General features: G+C 42.7%; 1 protein-coding gene across 1 annotated transcript in view; it reads left to right on the top strand.

The window, feature by feature from the left end:
* WWOX (WW domain containing oxidoreductase) overlaps positions 1-26,480 on the top strand; it is a 312,554-nt gene that overhangs the window by 270,838 nt on the left and 15,236 nt on the right. The window contains exon 8 of the mRNA XM_036909332.2: positions 4,965-5,229. Coding sequence (XP_036765227.2) covers positions 4,965-5,229 — 265 coding nt within the window. The remainder of the gene's footprint in view (positions 1-4,964; positions 5,230-26,480) is intronic.

Below are 26,480 nucleotides of genomic sequence, written 5' to 3' on the forward strand. Positions count from 1 at the left end.
TTTGTTCCTAGAGTTGGATAAACAACTATTTGTCTAAAGAGAAGTACTCAGAGAAGACAAAGGACTTGCTGGGTGAGGCTGGATTTAATACATGTTAGGGAGATTTTCCTGGTCTGGTTGGGAGCTTTCACTCTTCGCAAAGTAGCTGGAAAAAAATAATGTGCAAGGGCCTATTTTTTTCCCCTTCTCCGTCTTAAGTCCTGAAATGTTTTAGTGACCCAGAATGAAGCTTATTTTTTTAATCATGCTTCCATAAAATGTAACCCCTGGGACTTGGAAGAGAGACCAGCCAAGGGTTAGCCTGAACCCTTTATCGCTCCCAAACACAGGGGCTTATGGTATAAGTGACACATTGCAGATAGATTTACTTTTACCATTTTAAATTTATGATGGTTGAAATGAAAGGAAAATGCTGGCAATAATCCTCCCCCGCGTTAAAAGACATGAAACATCTAGTAATTAGGTGGTAACAAACTCTGGACATCCTTATCTTCGCAAATCATACCAGGTCTGTGAAAGAAAGTGGAGTGGCCCTGTGCTGGAGTGAGAGAGGCTACCGTGGGGGCAGGCGCGGGAGCGCGAGCTCCAGAAATAAATCTGCCAGCCCCAGTCGTTTGCCAGATGTGGAGGGCACCCCGGGATATGTTTAAATGAGCTGGTATTTAATGGGAGACTGTTGAATTGTAGCTGCTTGCTTCCCTTTGTAAATCTGTATCTCAAATGCTCTTTCATGTGTCGTCTTTGTTCTCTCCTTAACTGCAGTGTAATTCGTGCCTACCTTGGAGATCTGAATCTTAATTTCATTTGAAAGATGGATCACAAGGAAGGGCCTTCCTTGGTCTCCCGAATTAGATCCATTGTAGTTTATAGACACGGCCTCCCTGAAATGTGTGATCAGGCCCACTCCTGTCTGGTGACTGGCACTGGTTTTCTGCTTTCTGATGGTGCTTTGCACATATTAAGGGGCATTTTTACAAACTGTTAATTCCCGCAAGCTGGCTTGTTGATTACACTTGTACTGCCTCCCCTGGCACCCAAAAGCTAGTGTGAGTACTGGGTGTGCAGTACTGGGAAAGCTCTCCCTCACTGCTCAAGGACCCAGGGCTCTAAACCATGCTGGAAAATGGAAGTGTTGATATCTAATTACCTCCATAAACTTTGGCGGAATCTCTTCATTGGAGTCAAGACCCCCTGTTAGGGGAAAAGAATAAAGTCCTATGTTTGCAGAAAATATTATACCAGACTGCCCCCAGGCGAAATATTTATTAGCCTCCCTGTGTCTTCGCTGTATTTTAGTTACTTATCTGGAGTCGAAGCAGGTGAATTGAGCTCCTGCATACCTAAAATACATCATATTAAAATGAGAACTTGACTTCCTTGCTGTGATAAATCTTCAGATAACAATTAACGTAGAATGAAAAGAGTGGAGGGCTGGTTGCACAACTCTAAATGGCTGCAGCTGTATTGCATGCCAAGCTGCCTCACACACGTGCATGTGCACACACACACACACACACACACACACACGCAGAACTTCAGATACAAATTCAGTCCTATTCTTTGAACATACTTGCTTTTGTCTACATAGAATCCAGCCTAATTATTTTAGTTTGGTAGTTCAGAAATCCTCAGTGGGAAAAAAAAAAAAAAAATGGAGCAGTATATATAGAAATACAAGATAGAGGTCCCCTCAAATAGCAAATGTTAATGTCCAGAGAGTAAATGTTACCATTTTAGTGCACTGGTAGGCAGATAATTCTGTTAAGATGTTATTGTTTGGCTGTGTCAACTTTTCAACTTGGAAATACAGAAGGCAGCCTCCTAAGAGTTGTTTTACGCTTCTACAGCTGAGAGGTGAACATGGTCGTTTTTCAGGAAGCCTGCCTTGGTGCAGAGGCATCAGAAAGCTTGCCCACCCTTCCTGCTTCCTGGAGGACTGTCAATACAAGCTAGTCAGCCCCTAAAAATGGGTTTGGTGCCTAGGAGATGAGCAGGGCAGGAGCTCAGGGGTCTGCTCCTGGGGGAGGCCGTTGGCAGAGGGCGGGCCTGATGTTTCATAGTCATGTCTCTCAACTTGAAACCTTGCTTTAAACTGGTTGCGTCTCGTTTCTCATCATGGTGGGTTTGGTTTTATTTGCCTTTTTTTCTAGATCTGGGACTCAGCATAGATGCCTTTTCTCCTCCTAGGAGTTTGACCCAGTGTTCCCCAGTCACGAGATACTTCTGTGTTGTCCTTAAAAATCAAAGCAGAGGACTTGTTCTGAACATTCTAGGAAGTGCCACATTATTAATGAAGAACACAGAGGCTCTGAATCCAGTGATACATTTTGCCTTTTGATTAAAACTCGAGACTAATTCTTTTTTTGTGTGTGTGTGTGTGTAATAAGGGAAACTTAGTCCTTAGTTTGGAATTCTAAATCCATGATTGAACTTCAGTTCTCTAATCCTGTATTTATTCCTTGCTCTGTGTTGGACACTGTGATAGGCAACATGCAAGCGGCTCATTGTCCACCTCCCAATAATGAACAGTCTAGGGTTGGAACCAGGTGAACAGTGACCTGCAGCTGGCATAGTAAGGGCAGAGACACAATTTCAGAAAAATTTAAAGATGGCATGGCTTGCTTTGTTACTGATGTTGGAGGGGTGGCAGAGTCATTGAACACTAAGAATTTCTTGGACTGGGACCTGGAGAGTGGATACTTAATTTCCATGGAAACATGTATTTCAGTCTGCTTTGCATGGCTTCTTTCAATCTACTCCCTATTGCCACCTAAAAAACCACTGTGACAATAAGCAGTGGAAGGGTTAGGGAGGGCTTCCTGGAGGAAGTGGCACCTGAGCTGGGTTGGACTAAACAAATATGCCAAGAAAGGTTTCCAGCAATAGGTGGTGAAAGAAGAGTGGAGAGTGTTTGAAGGTTGATATATTTATCTCATACCTTGTAGACATTGTCTAAATCCTTGATAAGCTTTTTTTACTCAGAGTAGGTAGAATTTCTAAGACATGGCCCTTACCTTGGGTGGTTGGGTTCTCAACAACCCCTTTTTGTAACAACTCATCTATAACACCTAATTAATTTATTAAAATAAAGTTCAGAAATAATATAACTTCCCTGAATAAATACATTTTATTGAATCTGCTAGCTTAACGGTCATGTAAGGACAAAAAATAATATGAAGCAAAATAGCATTTATTTTAACACGTTAATGCTCGGGCAGGACTACAGGAAAGATAAGTAGTCAGACGTGCATGTCCGTGTGTACATCACCTCCCCTGGATACCTCGCAAGTGCAGACTGATAACAGATATGTGGTATTGCAGACCCAGATGCCACCAGCAGCATTGGGTGAAGCCTCACCTCCCCCAAAACCCAGCCAAATCTGGAAGTGCTTTCATTCCTCATTTACACAGTTTTTACATTGCATTCCAGGAAATTCCATGGATGTCAAAACAGTGCATACGTGTAAAGCACAGCTAGGCTCTAGGCTCAGATAATTATACACGGGCTTTTCATCTGCATGAACGTCTGGCAGTGCAGTCTTAGTTGAGCAAGACTCTGTCTGCATTGCAGTACGTCTCCTGTGCCCGGTCCCCCACCAGCAGTCATTATGACAACCAGAAGAAAGACCCCCATAAATTTTCAAATTTCCCACTAAGTGCCGCTGCTTTAGACAATTAAGCTCAAAAGTCTGGGCTCTTCCTGTGGTTTGGGGACTTGGAAACAGGCAGCCAACAATGAGTTTCAAGGTCTCACTCGTTGCCACAACCCTGATGATGTTTCTGGCCATCGGCTTTGTTGATGGCTTTAGTGCAGCAATGTCATTTAACCCTGGAAATGGGATGTCACCGCCTGAGTCCTGGAGCATGGAATATTTCATTTCCATTAAAACGTGAACGTCAGTTGGCCCTGTGATACTTTCCTTGGTCATAGCTCGGCCTGAGCTGCTCCTATTAAGAGGCAACCAGATTATTCCACGATTTTCCCCTCACCTTCTGTTTTCCGTGGCAGTAATCGAGAGTACTCTCATTACGCTTCCTTACTCAGTCCAAGTGCCCAGAGTTCTTGCAGCGGAAGCAGCCGTGAGGGGGCGCTTAACAAAGATGAGACCATCATCTCCTTTAGTTATGATAAAAGGATAAAACATTCTTTTATAAAAAAAAATAATTTTTATAAAAAAATTCCTTTTGTTATGACCCTTCTGTTTTGTTTTAGGGCAGTCACTACTTTGTTGCTTAAAAAAAAAAAGAAAGAAAGAAAGAAGGAAAGAAACAAACAGCTGGTGTTTAACGACTCCATCAGACCCAATTATAAAGCATCAACTACTTACTTTGATTTGTGTGTATCCATGCCATGGGTACACTTAAAAACAGTAGACTCTGCCAGAACTCATTTTGGCTTTGTTTACATTTATCTCTTAAACGTATAAGACTATTGATGGCACCTCACCAAGGTTATAACCCCTTTATAATCATTAATTTTTAATCTGGAAAAAGAGTCTCAGGGGCAGCAAAACTCATTTATATTTACTGGGTCGCTCCCATGAAAATACACAGGACTCAGGCGCTGGCTAAAATAACCCAGGAAAGCCCCATCAAAGGTTAGGAATGCACTTTCTGCTTCCAAAAGCAGCAGCCCGTTATTTAAGATGCTTTTCCATTTAATTTAATTGTCCTTGAACTTCCTGTTGAAGGATTTGGAAAATGTATGTTAGAGGCAGGGGGAGTTCAGCACATTAAGACTGCTCCGTTGGAGAGTTTGGGCCTTCATGAAGTCTATCCTGGCATCCCGTTGGTGTACATTGGTCAATCACCACAGCCTATTTGTAAGGAGATTTTGTTCCAATGTTTGCGTAATTGGGTTTTCAGTAGTCTCTGTGTAGTTTCCTCAGATTTCTAATAGAGATCAAAAGCTATATTGAAAGTCAGAGGCTGGCTGCTTCATGTCTTATTTCCTATTCTTTTAGATTTACAGATATTAACGATTCCTCGGGAAAACTAGACCTGAGCCTCCTTTCTCCATCTAAGAACGACTACTGGGCCATGCTGGCTTACAACCGGTCCAAACTCTGCAACATTCTCTTCTCCAACGAGCTCCATCGCCGCCTCTCCCCACGTGGGGTCACGTCTAACGCAGTGCATCCTGGGAACATGATGTACTCCAACATCCATCGCAGCTGGTGGGTGTGCACGCTGCTGTTCACCTTGGCCAGGCCTTTCACCAAGTCCATGGTAAGTGAGCGGCGTCTAGCGCCGCAATCACCTTCATGTGGCTTTATGGACGTGCATGTTTTCTTCAGCCTCTTGCCTCTTCTAATGAGTCTGGTCTTGATAATAACATCATTGGGCCGATTAAAGCCGTCGGAAAGGGCTCTTGAACACATTTCAATTAGATTTAGATTACATCTGTTTCTCTGAAGGTGTCTCAGAGGGCTGGCCAGAAGATGGTTTTTCAATAGTGTGTTAAGTATGGCTGAAAGTCTTGATGCAAATGATTTGTTTTCTTTTGATGTGATTTTGTTTTTTATTATTCAGAAAGCTCAGTACTTGAAAACTGTGTTATTTTGTTAGTAGGTGGGAAACATGGGTTTGTGACTACTGCGTTTTATCAGCAGATGGGATTCCTGGGTTTCCACGGAGAATCTGTACGTGATATTCTAAATTCTTCCTTTAATGGGTATGAACCTCTCCCAGAGAATCTCTCATTGGCTAGAAGTGCATTTTATTCTTTACTTCCCCAAAGATGAACCCTTTTGGATGAGACCCACTACTGTGGTTAGATTGGGAAAAAATGCAAAGGTAAATACAAAGTTTTTGTATTTTTGATGGTTGTATAATAGTCATATCTCGAAATGTCTTCCATGAAAGCATTTTAGTAGGAGGCAGTTTGAATGAAGAATGCACATTTTACACAATGTATTTGGTCTGGTGCTTTTCTAAGTCACAGGCCTTTAAAAATGTTTTCTTAGTAGAGGACACCAGTATTCCAGTTAACCAAATTTAACATCTAATCCTCAGAAATCACCCTTTCCCCAAACACAGATTGGCCTTTAGAAGTATCACAAGTCAAATCTTTATCTTCCAACATCCTGAGCCAATGATCCTCAACGCGTCTGGATATGGCCTGCCTGCTTCTCCTACGGTCGTTCCCACCTTGAGTAAGGCACTTAGCCATTCTAAGCCTGTTTCCTCAACCAAAACGGCAATACAGGTTGGCAGGAGGATTGTCAATAATGGATGTAACGTCTATGTTGATGGGTGTAGAATTTCTGCTGTGATTTTCATCTGGCAATCCACGTTGGTAGCCCCCCAACCACATGTGGCTGTGGGGCGCTTGAAACGTGGTTAGCACAGCAGAGGAACGGAAGTTTTAATTTGATTTTGTTTCAGTTGATTTAAATTTAAATAGTGGCATGGGCTTAACGGCTGCCATCTCTGCAAGCAGGGTTAAATAAGGTGCCCAGCACAGAGTCTGATGTGTAGAAGGTGTGCACCTGCCATGGTGGTTGTTATTCATGCAGTTATTATATTTTTAGAGAGGATTGTTCTCCAAAAAGTAACCACTGCTGTTGCATACAAGGGTCATAGAATAAAGGAATCTGGTTTGGGGGTCTGACATTGGGGGTCTGGTGGTGGTATCGGGTGGACCTCTGTCCCTGTCCCCGAGGCCCAGGGAGAGGGTTATTGGCAAGGCAGGAGGGATGTCCGGATGAAGAGAACTTGGTCTGGTGATCTCCCTGTACAGCCGGTCCCCCAGAAACCATAACAGAGTGGACTTTCCATGTTCCTGTCCCAGAGTCATTGAAAAACAGCATCTTTTATATGCTACAACTGCACTTTAAAGCATGAAGGTAAGGAAGACTATGAATGATGTACCTAAGTTTAGATTCTTAGGAAAAGCCTGTCTAATCATATCTTTATATATTTAGGTATCTGGTCTTAATAGCCATCGGTGTTCCATATGCCTAGGTTTTTAAAACGGTGGAATGGGAACTCTGAACAAACTCGTCAGACTCACAGCTGGTCACTTCTCTTGCATGGACACGTAGGCCTCTGTGTATGCAGGAGAGGAATCAGCGTGAGTGTAAGCCTGGGATCAATCTGTTCCACTGGTAGCATAGACTGGGCTTACTGGCAAAGTCTCTCTCATGTTTTGTCCTGCACTTGGTTTGGCATTGCTTCTTACATGATAAGACTTCTGCCATTGTAGTACAGACTTAATTTTGGACATATGCTATATAGTCGCATCCCCATTCTCACCCCATGGAAAAGCTGGAATCCTAAATGCTCAAGAGGAAGCTTAGCGTCCCCGTCGCAGATGGCTAGCGTTCTGTTTGTGCTGCATAGCCTCGCCTGCATTTCACTTCAGAGAAAGTGTTTTCCTTCTGACACGAGTGTCGCTGGAGCATACATTCCATTGCACAAGGTCAAAGGAACAAGAGACACAGCCCGGCCTTGTGCTTGGAAGCCCTGGCTTCGCTTCGCTGCTGTAGCTAGCTGCTCCCTTAAGTATTAAACAGCAGTATTCTAATATCAATGTCCCTTTTTTATTTGCTGTGACTTGCTGTGACTACGGTGATTTTAGTTACAGTAATTAGGTCACCCTTCATGGAGTCAGGCTATTTTAAGTGCCTCTTTAAGGAATATTGTTGCAGATCAGTAATTTTACAATTGGATGTTCTTGTGCAACTTTATTAAATGTAATCTGTCTTTTAAATGTTGTCCTTTTACAGTTAGACATTTCTAATTGTTGCTGTAAATGCATTATCACTTTGAAATTAATTAATTTTTCCATTTTGGCCGCCTGCAGTATAATAATCACTAATGAGAAACTCATAGGGAGTAATGCTCAGTGCAGCGACCCCTACTGGTCAGGCCTCCTGCCCACCTCTTCCTCGAGGTCCAGAGATGGGTTAGGACAGAAGTTTTGGGATCCTAGGGGAAAAGCGTTTGTCCCCCTTCCCTAAAATATATGACAAAATAAAAATACTAGATAAAAACGAGTGTAGGATTGTTTTAAAATAGTGTTAAAAAAGATGGCAATATTCTTCAACTAGCTGTTTTTGAAGCATCTTAAAGGAAACTAAAGTTTGCTGGGAGCTTTCTAATAATGAAGTCACATCTATCAGGTATGTGCTATATGTTTATTTTCCTGTCTCTCTAGCAATTAAAATACTCTAAAATTATATTTTACATGTGTAGGTATTAATATGTACTGTATGTTAATAGGCATCATATACTCATACATACATATTCCTCCTCTCTGGGGCTTAGTTCACAAAGCCAGGCATATCGTATGACGCAGCGGCAGAAGAGAGCTTCAGGGGCCCTTTGGCTGGTTGTGACTGTTGCCCTGTGTGATGACTGTGGATTCCCGCCATACTCCCCCCAGTAAGACGCGACCTGGTACTCAGGCCAGACATCACGATGCTGTCTGTATGAGCATGTATGTCTTCATTTATTCCTCACCACAGGGCTACAATGTTAGAATCCATTTTCCTTATTTTGAAGTTAAAAAGCACAGAGAACTTACCCAGTTTGTTCAAGAAAATGGTATGTCAGCCTTCAGACCCTTCGCCAGCTGCTCCGAAGTCCATGTGCTCTGTGGAAGCTTCCACACACGCCTGCTGAACATCCTCCGTCGGGCAGTTACGTTTCCTTTTTAAAATGTTTGAAAGTACCTTCTTGATATTATCTCTCCCCCCACCCCACTTTCCTTCCCCCACATAAATGTCCACTTGTGGTAAACAACACGGTAGCCGAGTTCCTAGGTCCGAGCCAGCCCTTTGCGGATCGGTATGTAAAGTCGAAGCCGAACACCATCACGTGCCTCTTCGGGTGTTTCGTGCAACCAAATATTTGCATTGGCAGGTAACAGTAGAAAGAATATCATGTGTTAGGGTAGCAAGCGCTTAGCAGATGTTTTAGGGACCTGCGTTTTCAAATCGTTTTACGTTAAAATATGGCTTGAGTTTGGAGAACTTCTGGAAAGATCGGGTTACGTTTCCCGGGGCCATGTAAAGCCAGTCATTGTGCTGAGTTTTAACAGATGTGCAGCTACGCTGCTAATGGATGGGCCTGCAATGCCGGTTCTGTTGCAAAGTTATAAATTATAACTAGAAAAAGCACAGGATGTCATTCTTCTAACCTTCGGGAAAGCCAAGCTGGGTAATTCTGCCCTTGAATAACCCGCTGCAGGGTGATTTATAGTCCTACAATTTAAAACATAATGAAGGAGATAATAGATGTTGATTTGTTCTTTAAATTAGTATTTCAGAAAAATACTTCTTCCCCCTTTCCTTCAAATACCTGCAGCTGCCTACACTCCAGATAGCATCAAGGGCAAACCCCCTTGTTAGAATCATTATTGGTGCACTGGAGTAGAAAGCAGGGACCTTTTTTCTGTGTTGGGAGGGGGAAATACCATTTTCAAAGTGGAAATTTCAGCCGATTTTGCACTAATCCAAATAATTTGAGACTCCCGAGTGAGGGTTGAATCGTTTGCCTGCCTCGCCCTTGCCAGTCCAGATAGGTTAGGAAACCAGACTCCTAAGACCCCACGGCGGTTGGGCCACCCTAGAGCTTTCCAGCAAAGCCTCACAGAAGGGCCCTGTGGCCGGGCTCTTCTCGCTGAGGTCACGTTCCATGCAGCCTTAAATATTCTTCCTTTCCAGGATTACCATTAACGTTGGTTTTATTAGTCATCTCTTAATTCTACCCAGAGCTTTAAAGCTAAGAATGGTTGCTCAATTCAGAGTCCAAAGGATATGGTAGAATGAAAAAGAGCAAAAGATTTAGAATCATTAGGCCTGTATTCAGAATTCAGGTTTCTTCCTTTTTTTTTTTTTTTTTAGTTGTACGATTTTGAAATGATTCGGCCTCTCTGAGTTTATTTTGTACATCAGTTTTCATGTTTTGGGCTATGAGTTATTAACACCCAGTTAAAAGTGGTTGGACTAGTAGAGGTTTGTTTTTGTCTTATATCTAGAAATCCTGAGGCAGCTAGGGATGTCTTTGGCTGCTCTATAGGCAGCTCCTTTGTGATTGTCTTGCCTTTTCCCTCATGTATATAATATGGCTGCAGGAGCACAAACCATTGTATCCCCAGGAATGAGGTCTGCAGGCAGGATGGGAGGGAGATGGCCCCTCCTTACATACCTTCCTCCTTAATCAAGGAGGAGAGCATTCTGTCTCAGAACCGTCCTCCCTAGTAGACGTCCCTCTGGTTCCTGCTGGTCAAGACCGTGTCACCTGTCCATATTCTGTGTGTAAGGGAAGGCGAGGAAGTGCATTTCTGGCACTTTGTTTCTCCAGGGTAGGAGGTAGGATCTGGTGGCAAGGAGAAAGTATGGGATTGATGACTTCTGAGCTGCCCCTGTTGAATAGGCATGTGTGTACTCTCCTCGTCTGTCAAATGGGCATGCACTGTATTTTACAGGTTCATTGTGAACGCGAGTGAGGGTTTTGTTTTATGGAAGACAACTGGCCTTATCTGGTCCTTTTCTGCTCAACCAGCTTTACCTCAAGCCACCTCCAGGCCCACTCACCTTCCTCTTCCAGGGTGTTGATGCATACACGTCTTTAGTCTAGAACACTTCTTTCTCTCTAGTCTTAGTTACTTCCTACTCCAAGCAGGAGCTTATAATATAATGCTGTCTGATACATCATAGCACTCCATAAATAGGTGCTGAATGAATGAATGAAGAATCCCCAGAACTGCTCCTCCATAGCATGTAACATAAATTTAATTTGGGGAAAGAACTTTCATAGTTTTGTATTTAATACCTGTCTCTGCCTCTCTTGAAAATGCTGTTTTTGCCTTCATACTAGTGTATTGCTGGTCCATAAAGTAAATGCTCAGTAAATATTTGTAAATGAATGAATGAAAGACAATTAGGAGCTTAATGAATGATGGTGATTAGTACATTCCTTATCATGAGTCTCTCTGAGGTATGCAAGGGATTGATTGCAGTTCAGAATGTGTACATAAAAGAGCAGGTGAGACTGGGGGACCTACCCAAAGTCACATAGCTAGTCCATCAGAGAGCAGGGACCAGAACCCAGTCCCCTACCCCTGAGCCTACCCTGAGTCCTGGTGAAGCGCCATATGAGGGACCTACCCAGTGGTGTGTGCATGGAGGGGAATATGGCAGGAGAGAATAGCAAGGTGGGGAAAGGTGATGGACTTTAGAGCCGGGCAGTTCTGGGATCAAACCTCACACTTCATAACCTGTTTAGGATTCCTGTGCAAAACTGGGATGTTACAACTACTCATGGGTTAGTGCTAAGAACTGAAGGAGACTGTGAACGTGTAGCATCTAGAATGTGCTAGATGCTAAGTAAACATTAGCTTGTACTATTATTATTGACGTGTTTAGATTTAAGATCATGAATATATAGCATGCAGAATATGCTAGGTGTTCAATAAACATTTATTACTGCTACTGATATCATCATCATCACTTCTTTCAGCAAGAAAAGAGTTGCTTCTCTTCCCAATGAATGGATACCTGTTCTCCTAATGATGGCTCTGTGTCTATCACAGAAGGCCTGACTCTCCCCATGAACACAAACCATCAGAACACTAGGCCCGAGCCTGAGTACCACCGAGGCAGCACCTGGCATCAGCTGGGCACCAAGGGCTAGCTGCGTTTCCACAGGGCATAACAGAAACCCTCCTGGCTTCCTGTTCTAAGCCACCCACAGTACACCTTAGCTTTCAGGAAAGATTCGCCCTTTCTTGTTAAAAACAAAGAGAAAGGAAAGCACATCTGGCTTCGTGGGGCTGTCGCATCTCGAGGCTGTATTTTCTCTGCCTTGCTTTTAGTGTTATAAGTCTGCTTAGGCCTTTGTTCCTGAATGAGCCCCCAGGAGGGGGAAAAGTGACTATCTGGCCTTACTATGTATGACAAATTATTTAATGAACATTTAACCAAGATTTGAAATCCCCCTAGCTTTATCTTCGTCGTTCCCTTTTCTCCTGTGACCCCGCTGGCATTCTGGTAATGCGCTGCCTCTTCCTGACACGCTTTCCAGCTTTCTTATTACTTTTAAGTCCGAGCTGCCTTCTTTGATCCGCCCCTTTGCAGTTTCCTTCTCTCCAATTTCATACGTCTTCCCAGTGAGTTTTGGCTGGAGTGCAGTTTAAATATTGGAGGCCAGCACGATTAAACAGATGCCAGGGGTTTGTGTTGCCCCACAACGACGATGTTTCTGAAATGTTTCTTCTGTGAACATTGAGTTTCGTATAACTCACCGACACGTGGATTTTTTCCTTGTGAGGTGGAAGGTACTGTTTTCTAGCAGCAATACAGAGAACTCCGATCTGGTGTTCTGAGTTGTTCAGAGGCTGAAATACACCCCCACTCCTCCTTCTTATTACATTGAGATGAATGGATACATTGGAAGTCAGTTGAAGACACATTCTCATGTTACATGTGAACCTACTAAGTGGCAGGCTCTATGCACGTGGGTTTATGTCTTTATATTTGGTCTCACTTAGTATAATTTTAGAGTTTGCTGTAATCAAACAATTGTGTCATTTGCCCTCTATGGGCCTCAGTTTTCTTATCTGTAAAGTGAGTCAGTTAGCAAGATCAGCTGAGTCATGTGTTTCAGATTGTTCAGAACAGAATAATTTGAAGGGAAAGAAAAAGTGGAGACTGACTGTGACGGGATAAGCTTTAATATTCCATGGTCCCCTAGCCACATCCGTTTCTTTACCCTGAAAACTTTGGGTGGAAAACCACCCCATCATTGATTATCATTTCACCATTTTGTAAAAAAAAAAATAGGTATTTTAATGTCAAAAACCAGACAGGACCCAACTGTGGGAGAGAAAGCCGCCCTTTCACCTGGGTGCATTCAGCCTGGTGAGGACTCAGCACAGTGCCTCGGTTGCCCTGTGGTCCCTGTAGAAATGCTGGGTTCACACTTGGGAATGACAGGCCTGGAAGACCCCAGGGGCACCGGTGCAGCTCTGAGCTTCATCCGTGCCTCTTGGATCCAGGTTCCAAACTTGCATGAAGGCTAACTGCATGTCAGCTACCTGAGTAATGCTGCCGAGGTGGGATCGTCTGAAATGCAGCCCTATCTAGGCTCGCAGAGCGGAGTGAAGCAGAATGACGGGACATGGGGTTCAGTCCGAGTGTAAGTTGACCTAACATGTGGACCTTCTTTTTCTCCCAAGTACCTATTTCAGCCTGTGTCCTTTTAAAAATATGACATCCCATTGGTCTATCTCACAGTTTCTCTGGGTCTGGAGTCCAGGCATGCCTTAACTGGACCCTCTGCTCTAAGGTCAACTCACAGGTTGCAGTCAAGTATCAGCCAGGCTGTAGCCATCTCAAGGCTTAGCTGGAGAAAAGTCCACCTCCAAGCTCACGTGCTTGTCGGCAGGATTGAGTTCCCTGGGGCCTACTAGACAGACTGAGGACTTTGGTTCCTGCCTGACTTTTAGCCAGAGGCCTCTCTCCTGGCTCCTGGCCTCAGGGACCTCTCCAGCGTGGCAGCGTGCTTTACCAAAGTGTAGGCCAAGAAGGAGACAGAGTCCACCAGCAGGATCGGTCACAGTCTTCCGTGACCTAAAAACGGAAGTCCCATCTCATTACTGTTGCTCATCCTGTTTGTCAGAAGCAAGTCAGTGGGTCTGAGCCATGTTCACAGGGAGACGATTTCACAGCGGGGGTGAGCACTGGGAAGCAGGGGGCCTTGGGGCCATCTTCCTCCGAGGCGACTGTCACACTTCCGAGTTCAGTTGTGTTTGGTCCTGTGTGGGTGCCTTTCAGCGGCTATGTGGTGGTGCACTTACTCATCAGCCTCGCTCTTTCTCGGCCTCACATTAGTGACGTGTATCTTTTTGCCTGGCTGCTCTGCTATTTGCTTCTTGTTCATATTCTTCTTTTTCCTCTTTCTGGGCTGAGCGAGGTACTGGATGTACCCATTTAAAAAAATACATATTTATGTGTTTCTGCCTCATGTTGGGAAATAAGATTTAGTCCTTTAATAAGAAAGCTTATGCAATGAATAAACATGTGGATTATGTTTCCTAAGTCAACTACTTGTTTTCTTCCTGCCTTTGTAGTGGGGGGCAGGTTATTCAGTGGCCCAGATTTTCTTCCTAAAGAAACATGTATTGCTGAGTTTTGATTTGAGTTTCAAAAATCGGCCAGAGACACTGGACTTTTTTCTAAGCCATAAAGCCAGATAAAGCTCACCCGTCATTTCAAAGCTCATGCAGAATATTATTCTTATTCCAGGCTCTGCACAGTCTTTAGGGCTTTTGTTGTTGTTCTGGGTAATTGTTAAGCAGGAACATAAGAAAAAAATGTATTTTTCTGTTTTCCAAAAATATTCTACAGATTGATTTTGGATGCTGAAAACATTAAATTTAAATAATTCCAGGTTATAAAACTAACTCCTGTTAAGATGTATAAAAAGTAAAGTATCTTATTTAGTAATATCCTCATTTCCCTTGTGAAACATCAAGCTTTTTTTTTTTTTATTGAGCTGGAGCTTTTTCCTATTCCATATACCACCTTGTGTAGAATCTGTACCACTTGAGACATTTTACCCTTGAGTTTTATGTGATGGGGTCTCTTCACTCATTTACATTTCAAAAAAAGAAAGTGAAATATTCTTTAAGATGCCGAAGTAATCCACAGGAATGTATGGTGTTTGTTCAGCTGCATATCTTATTTATTTGAAGTGCTGAGAGAAATCTCTTCTGACTGCTCAAAAAAGGGAAGAATAAACAGTAAGAGCGTCCAAGTAATCTGAGCTAGAAAGTCCCTCCTTTCACAGAAAAGTTACAAAAAGTGTATTTGCTAGATCCAAAAAAAATACTGTATATCAACTACTGAGACTGGCATAATGTTTTCTTAGTATTCTCACTCTTTAAAAGAAAAAAAAAACTGTAAAATCTTGGAACTTTACTTTTTTAATATATTTTAATATTCCAAGGCAGGTGAATGCCATCTCTGCTTCCCCTTCTTAGAACGTAACATCTCGTTGGCTTTTGTGCATCCCGTGCGTCATTTGTCTGTTGATTTCTGTAACCATAAAAGACGAAGACATGAAATTAGCATGGCTGAAATCTCTATGTTAACCCTGAACGCATTTCCCATAAAGAAGGTATCAAGAAGATGTTTTAAGAAAAAAAAAGTACAACTTATTTCAAAAGAATTAGATTCTGGAGTCTATCCAGTCATGAAAATGATACAGATTTCTTTTCTTTTTTTTCTGCCTGCTACAACCATTAGCAACGAGCTGGCCTATTTCTTGTGGATGAAAAAGTAGGGGAACATACTGGCTTCTTTTATCCTTGGCAGGGTCTTTTCTCTGCTGCAGTTTAGTTTGCTTTTCCCTTAAACTGAAGCTTGTGTATCACGTATGCTCATGCCACTTGTCTCATTGCCAGGCACAACGCTCTGTTGGGGTCATATTTGAACCCACAGGGGACCCCTTTTTTAATCTAAAGCCAACATTTAAAAAAAATCAAAAATTAAAAGCTAAGTTTATCTTTGCTAAATGTCCCTGACCATTGACACACCTCCATGTCAGTCTGTGATGTGCAGAGCTGAAGTGTATTTGACCCAATGTGGGAGATTCCCTGTGAGCTCTCCCTGAGTAGTGTGTCTCCCTGAGTGTGTGTGTGTGTTCTGGGTGCCCCGAGGACAGAGACAATGGGGAACAAGAACAGCCGCTCGCGTTTGTTAGGACTCCCCTGTGCCAACCCATCCCGTGCCAACTCATTCATCTCCCACAGTCCACCGCCATCATGGAAGGCGGGTAGGAGCTATTCGGCGTGTTCATCTGCTCTGTTGGGGAGGAAGACTGCGTGGTGGTGTCTGCAGAACAGCCAGGCCCAAGCTCTGAACCCTGGCCCTTCCTTCCAACGACTCCCAGAATGGTGCGCAAATCAAACTCTCGCTGGGTCTCAGGTTTTCTTTTCCTTGGTGAAATGGAGAAAGTAGTTCCCACATTTCTGGTTCTTTGCGTCTTCGGGGGACAGAGGCAAAGCTTAGCCCTGGGTTCATAGTAGATACCCAAGAAATGCCAGTTTTCTTTGTACCCTACTGGTTATGAAATCTGACTGATTTTAAGGATATGCAAGAGTTATTGTCAAGATGTTGTCCATTTTTTACCCCCAAACATATGAAGCTATGTCTCTGCACACAAGAAACTCTCTTTAACTCTGAATTCCAAGGAGGACCCCTGAGGGGCTACCATTATGCTGTCCGCTTCATAATGAAAAATCATAGTGTGCTCTGTTGCTAGAGCCCCTTAGTCCAGTCTGGGACTTTTTCAAACCACATTAATGCTAATGGCAAGCATAACACTTCCTCCAGATTTTGTTCACCTCATTCTACGTTTTTTCCTTTCTCTAAGTCACCTTAAATCCTTTTTTGGAAGCAGGTCGAATATGAATTAATGAATCGATTTAGGTTGAAATACAGGCATATCACAGTGAATCTCTTAATGGCACCACATTGAAACTTTATCTTGGTCTCTACTTTGGAGCATATTTCTATATTGTCCATGCCCAACAAAAGAGATTATGCACCACCCTTTGAAAGAAATTGGTATTTTAATAAAACCATCCACCCTGTCTTCAGAATTTTGGGAAGCATTTGCCTTTTTTTCAAATCTTTTCCTTCATATAATTTCCATAATATAGTTGTTGATTGCTTTTAAGCACTATGTAAGCTGCCCAGATGGTAAGTCTTTTAATCAGATATTTATGTGTTTGTATATGTGCATATAAGCCATCATTATTCTTCAAGGACTTAGTATATATCTATTTATTGCTTTTTTGGTTTTTTCTTTCTGTTTCTCAGCTATTCTCTTTCCCCTATGCCCACTATTGTTTTCTAGTTAGCTATTTTATCTTAAACATATCTTTGTGAAAATTTATTTCGTATTTGGTTCATTTAAGATGGTTTGTAAAGACAATAAGAGCTAGCAGTGGCAGTGCACGTGGACACTTGAAGACAGTAAGCACTCAATAAATGGGTTTGTTTGTTATATTACACAGATGAGTGTATATACTGGGAGAGGGGGGCATAAAACCAGCTATTTCAGACTGCTGTTTTGATCCCGAGGCTTTTTTTTTAAACTCTGTGTTTATGAATAAAACAGTTTAATCAGAAGTATATCAATACTGATCAATTTTTTTCATAGCTGTCTAATTCAGGGTGAATTCCATTAAGTCAATTAAATACCTTGATCAAGTTTTTAAACCATGCAAAGATAGTTAAACTGTTGCTTTTACAATTTTTTATTTTACTGAAATTCCTTTCACCAGGACCATTTTTCTCCACCATATATGTTTTACAGTGAAGAGTTCATCAACTGTTCTCTGTACATGCCAAATTTTACAGCTTTTCAATTACGAGTTTCCCTTTGTGTTCGTCTTTTCCACCCAACCCCTACTTTTCGATCGGGCAAGCCTCAATGTGACCATGTTTAGTTTTGGTCACCAAATTTTTGTGATGGTTGTATTAACCAGAAATACATGTCATTAGTTTCATAGAAGACCATACTCATTTCTTAGCTAATATCTGTGAAAGTCCAGTCCAGGATTCTGGGGTTTCTATTTTCCAGAATTGGTTTGTGAACAGGTTGCTAATCTGATTCTTTCTCAAACTTCCAAAGAGTTGGATGACTTTGGAACCCTTGCCCTCTCCATGTTGTGGAAGGGCAAATAGTAAATGACCGACCAAGATGTCCTATTGTTGCTCCAGACAGTGTCTTTCCCACTTTCTGAAATACTACCAAAGCTTTCGTATGTTGCAACCCAATACATGTATACTTATGCATATACATTTATGTGTGTCTTTGTGTATAATACACATGTGTGTGTAGGTGTCTGAAACAAAAGTTGTGTGAAACAATACTCTTGGGCCGTGTCCTCTGCTATTTCCTTCTTGGTCTTATTCCATTTTTCAAAGTGCTGTTTGTGACTCAGTTCACCACCCACTACCTGTTTTTACTACTTTATTGCAGTCTGTCCTTTGAACATCGCTGCACTAGAACTATTTGATCTGCTCCCATCTGATAAATGTTCATTGAGTGCCTCTGGTGTTGACTTAAGAGTTAGAAAATGCAAAAGTGAGCAAGTTATTATCCTTAATCTATGGGCACTTATGCTAAAAATTAGCACAGACGTACAGAGAACATTGGAGCCAGGTGCGTGGGTACCGCTGGGCACATGCTACTTTTCTTCTTTGGGGTAGATACAAGAGTAGTCAGATAAAATTGAAGAGCAGAGATGACATCTTTACTGAGACTTGAAGGATATCTGGGAGGTGAACAAGTAGACACAAAAAGGAGAATGTTTTCGGCTGACCTTGTAGCAGTGGCCAGCCTGGGACTCGGACGAGGGACAAAATTAAGGGAGTCCTAAAAAACTTAGTAATCAAGATAAATAATATTTTAATGCAATGTTTCAGCAAAAATTAATGTCAATAAATCATGAACAAAATTCATAACTTTAAATCACGAGAGGATCAGTGTTATAGCCAAGGTTCCAGTAGTGAATGTGGATTTCTGGTGAGCCATGCAAGAGACAAAGGCAAATAAAGGCCATCAAGGGACTGGCTAAGGACTTGGGCCCTTGTGATCTCATACTAATATTGATGGTGATGGTGATAAGATGATGATGATGATGGTATAAAACAGCTAACATTTACTGAGCAGTTGCCATATGCCAGGACATGTGCTATGTACCTTATCTACTTCTCACATTGATTCTTTGAGAGAGGTATTTCCTGTTAATATCAAGAAAGCTTGGAGGGAATAAACCCGCTCAAGGCCCCATAACCAAAAGACAGTGGAATGGAGATTCAAGGTCATTCCAATGGACTTAAGTGCCCAAGCTCTAAATCCCTCCTTCCTACAGCCTCTATTGGCTCGAGCTTCTGTCTGAGCTTTGAAGAGGCCATTCGTATGGCAGCAAGAAAGTGAGTTGGGAAGAGGAAGAGATTTTTTCTTAGCATAGACACCAGTAGATAGGTGGTCAGAGTTGGCCTTTTAGAGATTTTGTAAACCTCTACTGAGACAGTGTTGGGGCCAGGAAACAAAAAATACTATCCCTGAAGTAGAAATAAAAGTATTAACTGAATCTGGAAAATAAATGGGCAGGAATACTTATGGTATATATACGTTTGTGAGTAAATTTGTTGATATGCCCATGTACACATGTGTGTATAAACAAACAAATAAAGGAAAATATTTGATACTTAAGTTTTATTTAGTACTTAACGAAGTGTTATCCTCTCTTCTCTGTTTTAAAACAGTAGCATTAAATTCCTGCCTTGTGGCTATTTGATGGGGGTAATATGGGACTATATTTTAACATGATTTAAAGTATTTTGCCTTTAGGTTGGTGTTTCATTTATTTTTATAAATAATTACTAGAATTGTGAATCTGTGGTATCTCAGAAACATCTTGATGTATCTTTTTGATGATGGCACTTAATGAATGATGTCAGATTCTAAGAAGAGAATATTTAGAATATCCAAGTGTCACTTCCATAATTTGTATAAAAATTATCATGCCTATTCATTATTTAAATAGCTGTGGCCTTTTAGTGAATACCAACATTAACAAACCATGTTAGCATGATTTAAAATGTGTAATGAAATTCGCAATGCCATCTGATGACGGAACTATCAAATTAGCTCACAGCATTGACTGATCATCGTTATAAAGAGCTACTTGCATTGGGAACAGGGGATGCACATCCCCTGTGGGCTGGCAGCATTTCTGCAAGCACTTTCTTAAACGATGCCACTGGAAGGATGGTGCGTTTGATGTTGAAATGTCATAAAAAGTGTGTGCCCATCCCACATTTTTCATCTGCTGTGCACTTAGGGGAGTCGGCATATGTTCAGACCGACTGGTAGTATTCTCTCTAATTGTGTGTGTGTGTGTGTGTGTGTGTGTGTGTGTTTCCCCTTTTGTTTGTTTTGTTACTGTTTGCTCATTAAATGCCTTTCCAGAGCCTTCCTCAGATCTCAGATGACAACTATTCTGAAGCGGGGTTATCCAGGTGTAGTAAAAGCTCTCCTGCAAATAGGCCATTTCACCTCTTTGAGTGAAATAGCAAAAAGCTTTTTTATTCAGCCAAGATTTGCTCCTGGTCCTCTTGATTCTCTGGAAGTCATGACTAATATCCAGTGTTGGGGTACAGAGCTTCACTACGCAAGGGGCGCTTCGTGGCTCTCCCGTTTGTCCTCAGTGAGTGAAGGTGGGTGCAGCCGAAGTTAGTGGATGGGAATGCAAAACCTCCTTTCTATTTTTATTTATTCACTTTTCATTCACAGTTGTTTCCCCACAAAGGCTAAAGTTTCTTTTGGGAACTCCGAATAGCCTGCTTTTACAATATTCATGGGGATCACGGAGGGTACATATAAGCAGGGTGTGAACTTAGCAGCTGCCACTGGACTTAGGAACTTTCCTGACTGTCCGTGCCAGAGGTCACATGCCCTTTCCTAGATGTGGGAACTGAGGAATCCCCCAGCGGTGAAGGGTGTGCAGCTTGATCCGGTCGAACTTGGGCTATAGACCCTGTTTCAGTATTTATTCCACCCGCACTCCATTCCCCACCAACTAATTGTTTTGTTTCATTGATAGAGTGTTGTTTGACTTAAATGTATATTTTCTTATCTTATATACATAGCTTATATGATCATTTAAAATTCTGTATTTATGCAGCATTTGAAAAACAAGCAGTATAAATTAGTATAAACCTATTTTTTGGCATTAATACGAGATGGCAGCTGACATTTAGAAATGTATGCATTTACATTTATATATGTGAACACACACAGATATACATGTATAAACTCACGTGCTCACTGGAGGATGCTGGTGAGCGGTGCTATGTCTCACCTGTGTGTGGGCTGGGGTGGAATTCGCTTGTAAAAGAGGAGGGGGAAGTGATGTGATGATTAGTACATCCTCATTGGGCCTGGGGAGGATAAAATCCTCCATTTCCAGCAATTTCCTTTCCCGTGTCACTTCGGTATTTAATTTGCTTCACTAACCCAACTACTTGAAGTTTTCCCAGGTTAGTTGCTCCTATTAATCATAACCTGGAGGGATGATATTAGTAAACTAATGCATTACAGTATCTCAGTGAGGGGCCAGCAGACGGCTTTGGAAGAACCGATCCTGCAGCGCCTCGCATGGTAGGATGGACTGAGTCTTCCCTTCGCAGTGTCAGTTGGCCACAGGTTGTCATGCCCTTGGAGATGGTCTAGGTCAAGCTCATTAGTTTAGAGATTAAGAAACTGAACCCCGAAATGTTAAATGACTGTTTCAAGTTCACACCGAAAGAGGATGTTTTCATTGAGGTATGAGACTTTCACCTCTTTCGCGTTCTAACTGTCGTGGCGTCTCCAGTATCTGGAACGAATGCACATTTCTCGCCTAACTGGGTATTTCAAAGTGGCCTAGAAGTTCAGTATGTGTCACAAACTCAGTGCACCAGCAATCTGTGTCTCCTGAGTGACAAGGGTCATGATGACCCACAGAGCCACTTCCTTCTCCCACCTCTGCAACCACTGAGCTCGTGGGTGGTATCTGCCATTCCACTTAGTATTGCTTTTCTTTAAAACCTGTGCAAGCAGGTATTGGTGATGCATGGTTTAATTGTAAGCCATGAGGTATCCATGGCTTTTTACTTTCTGTGCTTATATCTGCCATTACTAAAGGCTGCTGACATTCGCCAGTGGATATTCTTGGATGTCATCTTGTAGTTTAAATTCAGTCAAGTATTTAAAAATAATATCAGTGACTTGTCTGCATTCTCATTCAGCTTGAAGACCAATTTGATGTTACAAGTGAAAAATTGCAAGACTCTAGAATCCCAAGAAGTGGCACATGATAGAATAATAACTGACTCCCAAGCCCGTTGGTTTGGTGAGGCACCTCTTAACTGATCTCAGACAATCTTTGATTAGCTTACCCTTATTTTTGCCTTTCTTGTTAATTAATTAACCCAAAATTTAGCTGCATACTAACTTGGGTGTGGCTTTTATGGCTGTAGAGATCTTTGCTGTTCAGTTCTAGAAGCAGTTTCATTTTGAAAGTCTTTACCTCTCAGTTTTAATAATTTTTGGCTATTAAAAAAGCCACAACTCCTGTGCGTCTGATCAGGGTTGGCCCTGCAGCTCTATGAGAGTATGGGTGGGGGTCAGGGTAATAGAGATTGAAATTCCATAGGCAGACTTTCCATCATTAAAGATTTCTGCCTACTCTGTGCACATATTTTTATAGACATACACAGTTGGAGAAATTTAAGAAAGCCAAAAGTGAGGTATTTTAAGAGATAAATACCTAATTGTTTCCTTTTATGAAATTCAAAGTAATTTGCTCATAGAAAAGTACTGAATATACACTTCCGCTCTCTCTTCTCCCTCTGAATTAATCAAGTGTGGTTGCTGCGTTAACTCGCTCAGCTTGAAACCACCGGCTTGCAGGACCCCAGGCTCATGCCAGGTGCCGAGAGTTAAACACAGGGATCCCCGAGTATGGAGATGACAGAGCACCCATAAATACAGGGGAAGGTGACCCTGCAGCGGGCTGTTCCTCCAGGGCCCACACAGCCCGGTCCACACACAGCAGCTCCATCTGTGGGTGATGAGGATTTTGCTGATGGTTTTAAAATCAGGCACAGTTTGTTATTATTTTTAGGCTACTTGAGGCTATCCCTTTACATGGTATTAAGCTACAGCGTTTTCAGTGGGAATTAAACTGAGTGTCATCATTTTCCCTGAATGTCACTTTGCCCCCTTAACTTTGGCCTCTTGGCTGTCACTTTCCATAGTCATCGTGACTCTTTGTGTGAATTCATTCTTACTTTTCACATAGGGAGCTGAGATGGGGCTGGGGTCCACTCAGAGCAAGTGGAAATGGAAATGCATATCACGCAGGTTTAGTGCCAGTAAGTAAAAGCCACCCACGGATTCCAAGGTAGCCTTTGAAGTCTTTGGTTTGTCTTTAAGAAGCTGGCTAAGGGTGGAAGCAATGAGTCACACATATCATTTCATGCTTTTCGGTAGGTTCTGGGTCAGCACCTTGTGAACATGCATTGCAGTGCACACTACTAGCTGCTAATGAGTCTGGTTTGTTCCTGTGTTTGAACTGATTCTTAATCGTGGGGGACAATACAGACAAAGTCGTTCTTGGAGTACAGTGATTCCCAGGGAGTCCACATGGCCTTTCATTGAAATCGTGTTGAAAACTGCATCATATTTTAGAATGGTCCTGTCTGTAGTGTTCTCATTTGAGCATCCTTTGGACTGTTTTGGAGTTTCTTAGGAGGCACATGAGGGTAGACAGGAAGCACTTATTGAATCCCAGGCAGTGAGCCAGGTATTTTTTAATATGTCATTCCACCTACCTTACATCCCATGAGAACCTATTGAGTTTTCCATTACTGTACCCATTTTGCAGATAAGGAAATCAAGGCCTGAGCGACTATTCTTGTCTCCATGACACCTGTAAGTGGCCGAGCTGAGTGTCTGACTCACGGGTGTGTGTCCTGCCACTGCACCTCGCTGCTTCTCCAAATGCGTGCTTCCTGTGCACGCCAGGCATCTGCGGGCCCTGTCACTGACCCCAGGGCTCAGCTCGGGTCTGTGGACCTGGCTGGCCTGCTCCTCTGTTGTTCGGGTACCTCTGTGGTCAGGAGGAGGATGGGGGTACACTGTCAGGATGGGCCCAGCCCTGCCCTCTGAGATGTGTGACCTGAGGCCTGGAAGGAATCCCGGAATGGAGAGCGTTAGAGGGCTGCCATCTCTGGCATTCCAGGTGTTTGTGCTCTGTACCCTCCTTTGTTGTTCTCACTGAAGAGCTCATCTTCTGACATTAGCCAGTGGATGTTCTTGGACGTCATCTTGCAGTTGAAATTCAGTCAAGTATTTAAAAATAATATCAGTGACTTGTTTGCATTCTCATTCAGCTTGAAGACCAACTTGATGTTACAAGTGAAAAATTGCAAGACTCTAGAATCCCAAGAAGTGGCACATGGTAGAATAATAACTGACTCCCTGAGTGTCTTTTCTTCTGTGCCCTTTTTTCTCCTTTCCTCCCCAAATACTAGTGCTACAAGTATGTGAATTTCTCCAACGCTTACAGAGCACAGAAGAGAGGTCACCCTGGATGAGCCGTTCTGGAGCTGCCTGCTCCTTTTCTAGAGCATCGGCCTGAACAACTCGAATTTGCAATTTGTAAGAGAGAAGGCTGGCATGGCATCTGGCAGCTGTGCCCGGTGACCTGCTGCATCCTTGCTTTTGAAGAACTGAAGTTAGATTTGACCCTTTCAAAATGTGAAATGTAATGCATTCTTAACCAACCCAGGTGACATAGCAAGGACCGGGCCTCCGAGGTGGAGCGGTCCTTGAGCAATTCAGTCTTAAATATGAAATGGATGCTTCACTTGAGTTGCGTGTTTAGTTCTAAGCTATTAGGAAGCATCACTAGCGTCTCGCGGCAAGCTTGGAAGTGTTATTCATGGAGAAGAATGCTGATCCCAAGACACCAGTAAGAATATGGATGTTGCAAGTCTCATTTATCAAATTCTCACCATGGATAGAACCTCTGCTATTGCCTGAGGTTCATCCTTCCGCCGTGTCTGGCGCAGTGTTGGAGAGTTACTCTAACTGCTTGTTACTGTGTTGCCTGCATGGGAGTTTGGTGGGACAGCAAGGGCTCACAAATCCATGTTTGAAGAATTTTTAAAGAAATCTGATTACAATGACACATGAGGATTTCACTCTCTCTGAACACTTTAACTTCCACAAACGCTTCTTGTAAATCAAAGCACCCATCTACCAAATTTCTAGTTTCTCTCGGGTTTCTAGTTTCTCCCGTATTTAACACAGGCCCCACTGTCCTCCGAGTCACCATCTATTTGTATTGTCCTGTCTCCAAATGAGAACTAAGCCCAGAAAGGAAAAAGCAATCAAACAAATAAGCAGTGGGAGTGACTTTGGGGAAGGTGGGGAGTTCTGGGTATGAGAAATCCATCCCAGCAAGTCAAATGTGTCTGCAGCTGGGACTCAAGATCTCATTTTACGCAACATGGAATAAAGGCGAGCCTGCCAGGGCCTTTATCCGCATGTGGGTCTGTGCAACACAGAGATGGGCGGGGCGTCCAGGAGCAGCTGTTATTTCAGTGTAAAGCTGTTTTCAAACCCAGAGCCACTCACAGTCCAAAAACCCTTACAAGTCATGCCTGAATACCTTGAATGTGCCCCATGTAAAAATACACTGCGAGTAGATTGGACATGCCCTATGAATTATACCTTATTTATTATCTTTGAGCCCTCCCTTTTTCCGTCATGCTTTAGAATTATGGGCTGGAGCAGTTCTTAATACTCTATTTATTTTAGGGGAGGAAAATGTTTTTCTTCAACCACAACATTCATGCAATACCAACTGCTGGCCGTTTCCCCAGCATTTAAGGAAATATTGTTGTAAGGCTTTTATGTTCTGTACTTCAATCAGCCAGAGCCAGCAGTATCCCAATAGAAAGACCCTCAACAGACCATTTTCAGCATTTTGCTACAATTAAACTCCTCTGGTTTTAGCCCTCAGGCAATTTAGTACCTTTTTACATATGCACATTATGAACTTTTGACCAGGGTCTAGCAGTCATATATTAGACTACTGCTTTTGAAAGCGGGCTTAACAAGTTCCTCTGAGTATTGCAATTGGAGTCAGTCTTGGAAAAGGTAATTTAAGCAACTTGCAGCGAGGCCATTCAGAATCTCAGCGATGATCCTAAATATCTCTCTTGCTGTCTCTCCTTTTCTTTCTTTCTTTCTTTCTTTTTTTTCCCTTGTTTCCTCTGGAAGCTGGTAGCAAGAGCTTTCAAAGCCTGTGATTGATCTTTTATTCAGTAGCTAACGAGGGCTGTGATTCTATTAGCGTGCTACAAGGCAAGAGAACAGTGATTTAATGAAGTGTCTAGTGAGCCGGCCATAGATTTATCCTGTTGTCGCTAATTTGCAGGGCCGTTGCGAGCATAAAGGAAACTGCGCTCACACCGCTATTAAGCAGGTATTTCCTTAGTAAATTGTTGTAAGGTCAGGTGCAGTTATCTCGGCCACAGCAATGCCTTACCTCTTCAGTGTCTGCAGATGACAGCCGCCGTGCCGAGCGCGCACTGAAGTGGAACCGGGAGATCAGAGGTCCGTCTCCAAGTCGCCCTGAGCAGAGGCAGGAGCAGATGAACTGCCAAGTAGGAGTAATAGAGTCATAATTGGTGATTAGAACTGGGAAGGCGCAATAACATCTTAATACAAACTGGCGTATGTTATAGTTACTGTCAGTTGCTGTAAACTCGCCCTGTCGTCTGGACTAGTTGCGTTTCCCTTGATAAGCGCTGAGAAACGAGGCAGCGGGCGCTGGGATGGGCACACGCGGGTGGCCACACTGCGGCTGCCTCCCGGTGTCCTGCCCCGTCCCT

The sequence above is a fragment of the Manis pentadactyla genome, chromosome 15, assembly GCF_030020395.1.
Source record: "Manis pentadactyla isolate mManPen7 chromosome 15, mManPen7.hap1, whole genome shotgun sequence".
Lineage (NCBI taxonomy): Eukaryota > Metazoa > Chordata > Mammalia > Pholidota > Manidae > Manis > Manis pentadactyla.